The sequence below is a fragment of the Lactuca sativa genome, chromosome 4 (assembly GCF_002870075.4).
Source record: "Lactuca sativa cultivar Salinas chromosome 4, Lsat_Salinas_v11, whole genome shotgun sequence".
NCBI lineage: Eukaryota > Viridiplantae > Streptophyta > Magnoliopsida > Asterales > Asteraceae > Lactuca > Lactuca sativa.
Window position 1 is genome coordinate 187,127,690 of NC_056626.2, and position 12,425 is coordinate 187,140,114.

The 12,425-nt window shown below is 32.9% G+C and overlaps 2 protein-coding genes across 3 annotated transcripts; one reads left to right on the top strand and one right to left on the bottom strand.

Annotated features, from left to right (window-relative positions):
* The first annotated feature begins 3,371 nt into the window (after positions 1–3,371).
* Positions 3,372–7,055, top strand: LOC111878124 (uncharacterized). Of its 2 annotated transcripts, none has more exons than XM_023874633.3 (3): positions 3,372–4,013; positions 4,441–4,667; positions 5,862–6,257. In XM_023874633.3, exons 1-3 carry the CDS (start codon positions 3,790–3,792, stop codon positions 5,927–5,929), a joined length of 519 nt encoding a protein of 172 aa, XP_023730401.1. In that variant the 5' UTR covers positions 3,372–3,789; the 3' UTR covers positions 5,930–6,257. The 2 variants fall into 2 exon arrangements, with proteins under 2 accessions (XP_023730401.1, XP_023730402.1); XM_023874634.3 differs by lacking the exon at positions 5,862–6,257 and adding an exon at positions 6,780–7,055 and having other exon boundaries at positions 3,380–4,013.
* Positions 7,056–7,106: 51 nt separating this feature from the next.
* On the bottom strand, positions 7,107–11,966 carry LOC111878123 (probable sulfate transporter 3.4). Its single transcript, XM_023874631.3, has 10 exons — positions 11,537–11,966; positions 9,981–10,029; positions 9,681–9,888; positions 9,013–9,184; positions 8,847–8,912; positions 8,659–8,772; positions 8,456–8,572; positions 7,950–8,363; positions 7,598–7,874; positions 7,107–7,516 (listed from the first exon to the last, which is right to left on the bottom strand). The coding sequence occupies exons 1-10, from the start codon at positions 11,897–11,899 to the stop codon at positions 7,302–7,304; spliced, it is 1,995 nt and encodes a 664-aa protein (XP_023730399.1). The 5' UTR covers positions 11,900–11,966; the 3' UTR covers positions 7,107–7,301.
* Between the last annotated feature and the right edge of the window lie 459 nt (positions 11,967–12,425).

The following is a 12,425-nucleotide window of genomic DNA, read 5'->3' on the forward strand; positions in this document are numbered from 1 at the left end:
TGAAACCCTGATCTCCGGGGTTTGAGACCTATTTAAAGGGGCTTATAGCCACCATTTGCGGCTACCGGACCCTTGAGAGAAACCCTTATAGTGCTTGAGCGTTTGAGAGAGAGAAGAAGCCATTATTGGACCTTTGTGGGTTTGTTTTGCAAGAAGAAGTTGATTCCAGCTTGGAGGAGGCCAAAGAGGTTGCATATTTGTGGATTTCAAGCAGAGGGCATCATCTTTGAGGTAGCATATCGACCCTCTTTCTATTTTATTAAAGCATCCATGGATCTAGGGTTTCCTATACCCTTTATTGGGTTGATTTGTTGAGAATAAGGTCCCTTATCATGTTTAGACTTCATATCTAGACCCATAGTGGTCCAGAGGATGTTATCCAGTAGTGTTGTATTTGGGTTATGGAAGAAATGGACTTAGAGTGTTGTATTTGGGACTAAATCATCAAGTAGTGTCATTTGGACGTTGCATGAGTATCAAGTTCAAACCTTTACGTGTTTATTGAGCTTGGGGAGGTTAGATCTATGGATTAGAGGAACAGATCTGACCTCAGAAGGTCATTTGAGTTTGAGCATGGCTTGAACTCACTGAGTCCAAGAACAGACTCGGCGAGTAGGATGGGTTTTCCCCATATTTCTCTCTCTTTCTATCTATCTCTCTATCTCTCTGTATCTCATCTTCTTCTTTCTCTACATGCAAATCCGACGACCTCCATATATGTTCTTTGACCAAAAAATTCCCAGTAAAGCTTCGTTCATTTCATTCCCTTTCATCTCCGTGAATCACCACATAAATCAGGAGATTTCATTTCTCCATAGTCATCGCTCTTTGACTAGATTTTTGACCATTTACATGAAGCATCTCTTTGAAATCATTCTGCATCGAAATACTATCTGTTCTCAATAAAATCCGACGAAATTATCCAAAAAAAAATTCATTAAAACAAAAATCCACTCTGCACCTGTTTTTCCCTAGCCTTAGATCGAAATTCACTCTTCATTGTTTCCTATTGAAATCAATTGCAGGTGGTGGTGTTGGTTGTGATATGGCAGCGTGAAGACGAACATAAATTGATATGACTCACATCTACACCTATCATCTGACTCTGAATCAATATTCCATATATTTCTTATTGCAATCAATTGCAGGTGGTGGTGTTGGCTGTGCGATCTAGATTTCATCTTCTGCCCGATAAGCGATGGTGGATGACTGCGACAAACCATGGTGGATTTCATCTCCGGCTCTAGTGAGACAGGAACGAAGGCGATTTTTGCATGTGGAAGTGCTTAACAAAGAGAACGAGAAGGGATGGAGACAACAATAACGATGATGGGATTTATGTGCTTCTTTCTTCCTATTGTTCATCAATGAAAGATGAGAGGAAGTAAGTTATCTTGATGGTGGCCAGTTATAATCAAAGATACAATGATGGGGATGGAGAAGAGGATGAATAGTGGTGTTGCTAAATGCAAAAGAGAAAGGAGAGAGAGTCAAAGTGAGGAATATATATATATATATATATATATATATATATATATATAGAGAGAGAGAGAGAGAGAGAGAGAGAGATAAGGGGAAGGTACGGTTGGGGTTGCATAATTCTTTTTTTTTAATTGGAAAGGTAATAATATAGATTTAAAAAAAAGAAAAAAGAAATGTAAAGGGTAAAATAGTCTTTTCAAGTTGTTCAAGGACCAAAACCACGAAAAATACTTGGTTTTGGACCTTCAATGCAAGTTGAAAATTTTTTTGGATCCTATCCATATTAGAATATGGATAATGACTTAAAAGAATAATATACTTTTCGATTTGTACACATTTGGTCACTGAGTTTTTTTCTCCATACTTTTCCCTTTAACTTGTTAAACTGTACACATTCAATCCTTATGACTGGCTAATCTAGGAAAGCCGGAAAAAAGGAGTTAATATGGTAATATATTTCTCATTTTGTAGATATTTACTTCTTAATATTTTTTTGCTTGAAAATAAGTAATTGTTGTTTTTGTACACATACATTACTTAAAACCTTTTCTTTAGGTTTTCTCACGACATCCTATGTGAGACAATCATTAAAGAGGTGTTCGGGGCTGTTGATGTTTATGGTCACTATGGCCTTGGCTGCTTAGTTGCTTAGGTCTTGTGGTTTGACTTAAGTTTTGTGTTCTGAACGTCGTCATTTCTTAACGATCTTTATATCAGTGCATTCGTATTTGAGTCTACTACAATTTTAATTCAGATTATTCACATTACAAAGTAATATATTTTTACTTATGATCTTTATATACATTCATTCTTTATGAATGCACATTATGAATATTCTTTTTTATAAAAATCATAAGTAAAAATATATTACTTTTTAACGGGAGTAATTGAAACGAAAGTTGTAATAGACTCAAATAGGAACATATGAATATAAAGATCGTTAAAATCCGAAATCATATGGAGAAATTACAACATTCAGAACATAAGACCTAATCAACAAAGCAGTCAAGGCCGCGGTGACCATAAAAATCAACAACCCAAACATATCATTAATGATTATCACACATAGGATGTCATGAGAAAAACCTAAAGAAACCTGTCATAAATACTGATGTGTGTAAAAACAAAAAAAAACTTATTTTGCAACAACAAAATATTAAGGACTAAACATGCAAAAATAAAAAAAAAATTAACGACTAAATGTGTACAAAATAAGAAATATTACTTTTTAAATTATTTTTTCCGGCTTATCTAAAGTAGCCGGTCATAATAACCGGATGTGTGTAGTTTAAACAAGTTGAATCTACTCTAATAAATGAATGTTTTTTTGTCACATGTTACATTCTCATTCAAATTGTCAAATGTCATTTTTTTTTGTTATTTTGAATTAAACTTTTTTTTTCCAAATGTCATTTTATGTGTTTTTTTATTTTATTAAATTCGACATAATATTTTAATGTAAAAATTACAATAAATATAGTAATAAATAGATATCAATTTGATTAATAAACTTACCTTCTAATTTCAGAATTTCCAAATTCAAGCTTATTAATTTCTTTGTTTATTTATTTAAATTTAAAATGTAAAAAAAAATCATTTCAATTTTTATAATTCATTATTTTTCTTATAAATTTAAAGTTTCAAATATTTAGACTTTTATATCTAACTTTTTTTTTATAAATTAACTCATATAATACATATGTCTCACAACTAGAGAGTAAATATAGAGGAAAAAAATACAGTGACAAAATATTTTTAAATAGAAAATATATTATTTTTTTAAATTATTATGCCTTTTGTTTTGGTTTTTAAGTAAAATATCATTTTACTTAATTATATGAATTGGTTTTTAAGAAAAATATCAATTATAATATTATATGATTGCGGACCGAACCCCATGTATGTATTCCATGGATGAAATAAGTATATTCTATGTTTTTATGTTTTCTTATTGAAATTTAAGTTTAGGGTTCCTTCGATTTTCATTGTTTGGTCTGATAATCAATCTTCAAATTTCGCTTTCCTAAATGATAATCTTAGATCTAGCTCCATTTCTCATTGCCGATTTACACCTCACTCCAATCTATTCGAATTTGTTTTGTAAACCCTTCCTTGTCGTTTGATTCGTTGGTTTTAGTGAATTGAGTATCTGTTAAACCAACAGCGATGATTGTATCTGGTGATTGCGCCAATAATTAAGGTTCAATCGGGCGTGCCCTTCATATGTTGTGAAAATTAGCTGAATAGTTTTTTTTCTTCGATTTGTTTGTAAAATTGGGTGTTAGGAGTGGAAGTGAATCGGTAGTCATGTTCTATGGTTCGGTGGTATGGGATCCATGGCTAATTGTAGCTCAAATTGTATGCATTCAGTGCTTGTACTATCTGACGTTGGGATTTTTCATGGCTATTCTTGTTGGAACTAGGGTTTCGATGATGAGCCTTGTTTACTTCTTTGATTACGCTACGATTAGCATCTCCACAGTTACCGGCTGGTGTGTCATCGCTTCTTTCATCCTCAGCTCTGTAGCCGGGTGAGCGTTATGATTTCCTAATTTTTTGTGCTTAATTTGATTATTACTTAATACATTGTATTTCTAATTTTTCTAGAACAAATTCTGTAAAAATCACACCTCTTAGATTTTGTCTGCATACCTCTTGGATTTTGACACGCTTTAGGTGTTCAGTAAAAAGTATAATTCAATGCAGTATGGCAAAGGAAATGAAGCTTATTGTACCCTGGATTCTGTCTTTATCCGTATTCTTTTGAACTCATGGTTTTTACCTTTGCTGTGATCATGGCCTGAAAAATGTCTAATTGTCATGTCTTTCTTTCTCAAGTTTGTTTCCTATGAGTACAAATGTATAGCTAAATTTAAGTTACCATTACTTTATCAGTAATACATATACATCATCTTGCCTTTATCACATGAAAATTATGAATTCTCTGATTTCAAACAGGGCTGGTTTCTTGCTTTATTTGATTGAGAGAGCAAAGAAGTGCCTGGATTTTTCTGCCACCCTTTACATCATCCATCTATTCATATGCATCATATATGGAGGTTGGCCTACATCAATTACATGGTGGATTGTCAATGGCACTGGATTGGCACTAATGGCTTTGTTAGGAGAATATTTGTGTATAAAACGTGAATTGCGAGAAATTCCCATTTCAAGACTCCGATCAAGTAAGTGAACTTCTTTAACTTACTTATAAACTGATGAGGATATTTTTCTTACTCTGTTTTGAACCTACATTCAGTAGCTTATGTGTTTCCATCTTTTATATATCCACAAAGTCTGATTTTAATGAGTTCATCTATTGGGTCTGAATCTATATCTTTGGTATTGGAAAGTATTTCTTGCTTCAATGAAATTGTTGGTCTAGATAAGAGAATGATATTATAAATTTAGATAAAATAAGGATAAAAAAGCACCTGGGAGTTTTTTTTAGTTGGATTTTTAGCGAATCGAATCTCTCCATTGACACTGCTCTTGATTGTCCACTGATTTTGAAGTCGAAATTTTTCTGACCTTCAACTTCATACATTTGATGTTATCTTCTTAATTGGTGGGGTGGTTGAGACGTTTCACAGAGAGAGAATGGAGAAGAAGAGAGGTGAGTGTTCATGGGGAGATGTAGAGAAGAAATTTAATTCTATTTTATGGGGAAGAGAATTCACCGTGTATTAGGAGTGGAGAAGAAAGGAATGAGTTTAATGCGCTTTAATTACTTATAACTTAATTAATTACTCAATTAAATATCTTTCCAATTTTACGGTTTATTTGTTTCCATCTTTTTCATTTTTTGTTTATTATTTTTACTTTTTTTTAATGTTATCTACTTATCTTTATACAGTAATTTGTTAAAATGTTACTTCTAGATGTTATTTTTTTTTTATTGCCTTATTGCCTTCAATAACGATCATAAAGAGCATATTTATGCACAAACAATTTAGAAATTCAAATAGTACTACTTTTAACTTAAGGGGTATATATGTAATTGATTTTGTTATTTACATCCTAGTTTTCACAAAATATATATCTTCCTCCCATTCTCCATCTTAATCGGTCATTATAGTTGTCACAACTTTGGGCATCTCCTTGGTTTTTACTTTTTATATATCAAAATCACAATGCTAGACTAGTAGACTTCCACCCCTCAAACATCTTGGCTTGGTTTTGAAAACTGGACTGGTTTTTTAGTGCCCAAAAACCGCTTGTATATGAATTATTTATTTATTTATTTTTTAATTCTAAAAAAATTAACCGAAGAAAGTTGAAAGTTGAGAACTCAGAAGTCATAAGTCTAGCAATGTTATTATTAGCCTTCCATTTGAATTTAAGTTTTGTTAAGATTAAATTTCTATTTGATATTGAAGGAAGTGAAGAAGATGATGATCCGGCTGTATTATTAGACATTGATTTGGATTCCTTTAATGAAGACTAAGATGTTGTCAACTTTGGGTTTTTGATACACTATTTTCATGGTATTTTGATATTGGTTGTTGAAAAACTAAACTTTGGATGTTTGAAAGTCTGGTATTTTAGTTTTGGATATTTTTTGTAATTTTTGAAATATTATAATTATAAAATTATTTATGATGTAGAAACGACGTCATCTGGTTTTTCCGACTGGTTTGGTTTTCAAAACATTGCATTTTGGCAGTCTTTAGATAATGTTAAATAGGTTCGTTAGTCAGGCATTGTAATTTTGAATGCTTCATTTCATGGGATTTGGATCAATTTGCTTAATAATATGACTAATTAATTTCTTTTCTCATAGTCTTACTTAAATATATTTATGCTACTGAAATACTTTGTGTTTGTCCCCTGCTTTAAGAAATAGTAAGGAATGATGATGTTAGATGGGTATTGGGATTCTAAGAGATATTTTTTCTAGAAAAGAAAAAGTAAATAAATAAAATACGTAGTGGAAATTTGTTCCGTTGTTAAGACAGTGTAACACGTGACTGGTGATATGGCCAAATTGGCCCCATAAAATGCTAATTGCCAATAAAAAATTAATTAACCCATAAACAGACAGATATTTTGCATTGCCTATTTGTCATAACTCATAAGCATAATCAACCAAAGGAAGATAGATGCAAAGGTAATTGTTTTACTTAAAGAAGAATAAATCCTGATTGGAATGGACGGATTATTTTTATCAGCATGCCTCATCTACTTTTGATCATATTCTTTTGCCCCTTTCTATTTCTAAAATTCAGTAAACTTTTTTTTTCTTTTTTTTTTTTTAATATAAATAATTAGTTTGGACGGTTTTTATGATGATGCAGATGTTTGACTTTGACCGATGAAAAACATGGTTTTGATGATGAAGTCCAGGAGTAGGGATGAATGGTAAAATCCTTGTCACAAGTTTGGAATCAGAATTAGAAGAAAAAACATACACCAATATATGTATAATTCTGGTATTATAGAGACAGCCTTCATTCCTTGGTTAGATCATAGATGTTATCATTCATAAATTGATAGATGCATGTTGTTCAGTTGTTCTTAATCCAGTGTGCAAAACCCATGCTTCTTTTTAATTTTTATAAATTCTTTCTTAATACTTTCCATTAAAATTTCCTTCCTTGTGGTAGTTATATGGATTATGGAAATAAGCAAAAGACTAATATAATTTTTTTGATACGAAAACAGCTTATAGCTTGTGACTCTTACATACATACTACGTACATACACACCGCTTTAGCATTTAAGCAGTAGTAAGTAGTAGTACCCTGTCTCTTCTCCTGACTCCTACCCTGCAAACTACAATTCAAGAAACCCCATGCATGCATGCCAACTTGTTAAGCTTAAGCTTTCCATGCTGATGATATATCTGCCACAGCTTCATCAACACTTAGGTACACTCCTTCCAACCCAAACGACTCCAATATCTCTGATTGGTGTAGCTTCTCCATCACACTCCCTCCAGGATTTGCCAAAACTAACTGAAGTGATCGCTTCTCTAACATCTTCTTCAACTCCTTCACCATTCCCAAACCACTGGTATCAATCGCTGTCACAGCTGCATTAACAAAAACCCACATACACACAATTAGTTTTAGGCCAGCTTCTAATATCAATAAGTATTAACAAAAAAACATACCAGTCATATCGATAATAACACATTTCAACGAAGGCCCATTATTAGCTGCTAACAACTCCTCTTCTTCTCTTATCCACCTCAATATCCGTTCTTGTAGATAAGTCGAGTTAGCAAAGTATATAGGCGCATCAACACCAAGTATCACAAACCAAGGCACCCTTCTCGCCTCTCTATACCTATTCACATTCTGGTATATCTGAGTCCCCGGAATATTCCCCAAAACGCCCGTATTCGGTCTTGTCACATGCAACAAAATCTTAAACACCGAAACCCCAACCTACACACAAAAATTCCGTCAACTATTAGTTATTACACAATCGAAAGAAAGAAAAAAGAAAGAAAGAAAAATTACCGCAATTGCAAGACCAATTGGAACCGAAATGAAGAGCACACCAAAGAAGGAACACAAACAAGCTACGAAATCGAGTTTGTCCACTTTCCATAACCGGATTGTGCTTTGGTAGTCCATGAGCCCAATCACAGCAGTTATGATGATTGCAGCGAGTATTAAATTCGGTGTGTAGTGAAACAGAGGCATCAAGAACAAAAGAGTAATCAAAACCGTTGATGCCATGATGATGTTGGAGACCACAGATTTAGCACCAGCGTTTGCGTTCACAGCAGATCGGGAAAACGAGCCCGTGGTGACATAGCAAGATGTGCAAGAACCCGCCATGTTCATCACCCCTATGGCGAGCATCTCCTTATTTCCGTCCACCTGGTAGTCATTCAAAGAGGCAAATGTTCTTCCCACCGCAATTCCTTCCTGTTAATTTAAGTTTCCAGTTAAGGGTTTTGTATTTTTTTTTTTCAAGTGTTGTACAGTACAACCTGATAATGCATCAAACTGAAACTTACTGTTAGAGATAGTATTCCGGTGATGATCCCTGTTTTGATGGCGACCCCGAGAAACTCGCCGTGAAAATACAACATGTTTGATGATGGTGGATTTAATCCCTTTTCCAAGTGACCGATCTATTATCAAAAAAAAAAAAGTTCAACAATCAATTCCACGTGTTTTGATATGAAAAATAGTTAAAGTAATGGATAATGATCCTTACAGTTGCAATCCCATGGAGTTTTGATCTGAATAGAGTGACTAAAAGAGTCGACAGAATCACCGACGCCAATGGTGCTGCAGCTGATATCCAGAACAGCTTCGGTTTTCGTAATCCCTACATTCCTCATGCATTAGCCACTTGTACTATTTATATATTGTAAAAAAGTAAAAACTTGTAGTTGTACTCACAATATGTCTCGTGGCAAGTAAAAACCCCAAGAAGCAAAACCCCATCACAATGGTTTGCCAAGACCACTGCACAAGTATATTAAGAAATAATAACGTTAATAATTTTTATATGTAAATTAGAATTCGATAAAACCATTTTAATCATAACAAATAAAACGTTACATACTTCATTTCTGTGTTGAATGACAGAGGTTAAAACGGGAATTATTTGCATTTTGGTAGTGAAATGAACAATCCCAAGTAGCCCTTTCAGTTGTTGTAAAGATACAATAACAGCTGCCCCAGCCATGAAACCAACAAGGGTCGCTTTCGATAAGAAATCGATAACAAACCCTAACCTGTAAAAATCATCAAATTCTTAATAAAGTAAAATTTAAAAAGTAATTTAAAAAAAAAAAAAAAAAAAAAACCCGACAGTTGTTAAAGAAATTAAATGGAATTTACTTAAAAAGCTATATTTTGAAGAATATGAGTAAATGTCGGGACGCTAGATCTTGGAGTGGACCCAATAAAGTGATTATGAAATTGAAAGGAAAGGAATGTTTTCACTGTTTGAATTATTTCCCACTAATGAATTTATATTGAAAAACTTGAAAGTCAAAAGTGCACACAACCAAAAAACATTTGTATAACCAACCCTTTTTATGTAAAAAGGTCCCACTTCTGATAGTTCACAAAGTATATTCCCTTTTTTGTGCCCACTACATAAAAGTTGAAAAATCTCATTTTCATCATTAAGTAACCAATCTTCACCACTAGTTTTTTATATTTTTTTTTCAACCACACATTGATGTCAAATTTCATGATTAAGTTGGATGCATAATTATAAAGTACCTGAGAAGACCTAAAGTTGCTTGAAAGACACCAGCAAAGAAAGTAGCAGTGAAAGCCAACTTAAGGTAGAGAACTGGATCTTTGTTGTATGGAACTGCTTCGTTTAACATTGTTCCCATGACAAGTGACGCTATTGACACTGGCCCCACTGCTAGATGCTTTGAACTCCCAAGCACAGAGTAGATCAACGGTGGCACAAAGCTCGAGTCTGTTCATTTTTACAAAAAAATATGTCATTTTTACATCAAATCATAAAACGTTTTGTGTTACGAAGATAACATAAATAGATACAAAACTCACATAGCCCGATTATTGGAGGCAAGTTCGCAAGCTTCGCATAACTAATCCCCTGAAAATTATACAAAAAAATTATAATAAGAAACAACACAAATACCTTGTGGGCCCTATGATATGACCTATTTATATTTCGTTTTTATGGTTTTGATGTGACATAACTTCTAAATAGAAGATCCAATCCTGAATTCGAGATGTAATTATAGTTTTGATTTTGACCTTTACTATTAAATTAGTTTGATATATCATGAATTGTTATTTCTTAGTTGATGTGTAAAACATTTATCATGTTCTTAGCTTGGTAATGTGAAAAGAAGTAAGCACCTTTACTTTACTAGAAGAATTCCTAGTAAGCATAATTTTATATAAGTCGCTTTATTTTCTAAAAAAGAATTAGTTGATTTAGAACCACAAATAATCTAAATTAAAGTGAAATTAATGGAATAGAATTTGGTGTACCAAATTTCATGCTTATTTTTGAAGAAGATGGATTGAAAGGAAAGTAATGATGATAACATAATTTTGTTTTTTTGGATTTGAAAGCATATATTCTACATCAAGTGATAACAACTAATATTGATCCAATTAAGGTTTAAAATTAATCACACAATCATCTAATTAATTCGTTACTCAATTATTTCAAACGAAATAGATATATTCTTTAAACGAAATACTTTTGAAAAGATAAGGTCAAAATCTAAGTCAAGATATGGTAAACGGTGAGATTAATTGCTTACATAACTATTTTATAATTAAAAATAAATAAAATTAATTCTACGCTACATTGTTTTTGTAAAAAAAAAAAAAAGTATGCTTGTATTCTTTAAGCTTTCACCTGTGTCCATTAAAAATTATTTTATTAATCCAATCAATAAATACACTTTTATTGCATGTCTGGAAAACTACAAAGTAAACCATCGAAATATAAAATAAAAAATAAAAACAAAACACAAATTTGGCGTTTTAAACATTTTATGTTTGAGTAAATGAATTTTTAAAAACAATTCCTGCTTCTAGTAGTTATTAAATAAATTAATGTATTTTTAAAATATATAAACATAAAAAAAAATGGTTTCTAAGAAGGAAGTAGAATAAGCATTAACAACGTGTAATCTTTGCTATTAAAAGTTTACCTTATAAACTGAAACAAATTACTATATACTGTATTAATTATTATACAAATAACGAAAATTGTTGATGAAGATATGGATATAAATTGATTATAAAAATGAAATTGGTTTTATAATTAATTACACCATAAACCTGAAAATTTGAACAAAAATGACACTACTGTTTGAAGTACTATCAGTAAAGCACAAAGTACAAACCCATGCATGAAGAACCGAACGAACATCACACAAAAGTTGACACACGCAACCAATTTATGAGCAACCCAAACAAATTACAAACATATCACCAGAAAAACCGCACTCACGATATCAGAATCAGAAAAACTCATTTAATGCGACTACCGACTACAATTCTTTTCTCTAACACACACTTTGTATGTAACGGTGTGTGTGAGAGAGTAATTAATGAAGGTGATGAAGATGAAGTGATACCTGAGGAATCGCGAGGCTAGCAATGGTAAGACCGGAAACTACGTCGGAACGGAGGAGTGTAAGATTGTAATTCGGCGCCCATTCGAAGATCGGAAAGAAGTATTGAAGAGCGAGAATCAGTTTTCGAAAACGCGATTGGTTTTTGAATCCATGGAGTGGATCATCGGGGAAGAAGACCTCAGATAACCGATGCCTGAGTTTCTGTAAGGTGGTTTTTTGTGGCGGCAAACAAACATTGTGCAACTCCAGCGACCTCATTGTTTCTCCGGGAACTGTTATCGTCGCCGGAGCAGTTGATGTGAGCCCTTGATTTGCATGACCCGAACCCGAATAGTGATCGACTCGGTTCGAATTGAGGCCCATGTGATTGTGACTGCGTATGCGAGAAGGTGGTGGGAGGGAGAGAGAGTGCAGTTGGTGGTAATTGTGAACCGAAGGGGGTTTCGGGTTTAAATAGGGATGTAGTAAACCAGGGGTAGAATTGGAAAAATGTCATGTCACTCAGGGGTATTTTGGGAAATCAAGGTTACGCTCATTGCTCGTTCTAATACTGTACACTTGTAACACACGCTTATTCAATTTAGCTCTTTTTACACCCTCAATAAACGTTTAAAAAGAGCAAAGTTTCATTTCATATACTATAATCTAAAAATAATAGTGTTAATCTAATCATTTTTGTATAAATACTTTTTATATTATAATTGCACGAAATTCCTATCTATATCCCTAATCAGACATTGTTTTCTCTTCATGTTAAGATGTGGGGATCATACTTGGTTTGGTTTATGAGAAAGTGTTAAATATAAATCGTGTTGATAGAGAAAAGGAAAGCAAAAGACACCGACCAAAAAACCGAAAAAAGTTGTTGATTTTTTACACTTTTGCGCTG

Bases quoted from the DNA above. Each gene is read 5' to 3' on its own strand.
- LOC111878124 (XM_023874633.3), top strand. From the start codon at position 3,790: ATGTTCTATGGTTCGGTGGTATGGGATCCATGGCTAATTGTAGCTCAA. The intron at 4,014-4,440 runs GTGAGCGTTATG...GATTTCAAACAG, and splicing joins ATCCTCAGCTCTGTAGCCGG to GGCTGGTTTCTTGCTTTATT. The intron at 4,668-5,861 runs GTAAGTGAACTT...TTGATATTGAAG, and splicing joins CATTTCAAGACTCCGATCAA to GAAGTGAAGAAGATGATGAT.
- LOC111878123 (XM_023874631.3), bottom strand. From the start codon at position 11,899: ATGGGCCTCAATTCGAACCGAGTCGATCACTATTCGGGTTCGGGTCAT. The intron at 10,030-11,536 runs GTATCACTTCAT...TATAATTTTCAG, and splicing joins CTAGCCTCGCGATTCCTCAG to GGGATTAGTTATGCGAAGCT. The intron at 9,889-9,980 runs GTGAGTTTTGTA...AAAAATGAACAG, and splicing joins GCCTCCAATAATCGGGCTAT to ACTCGAGCTTTGTGCCACCG.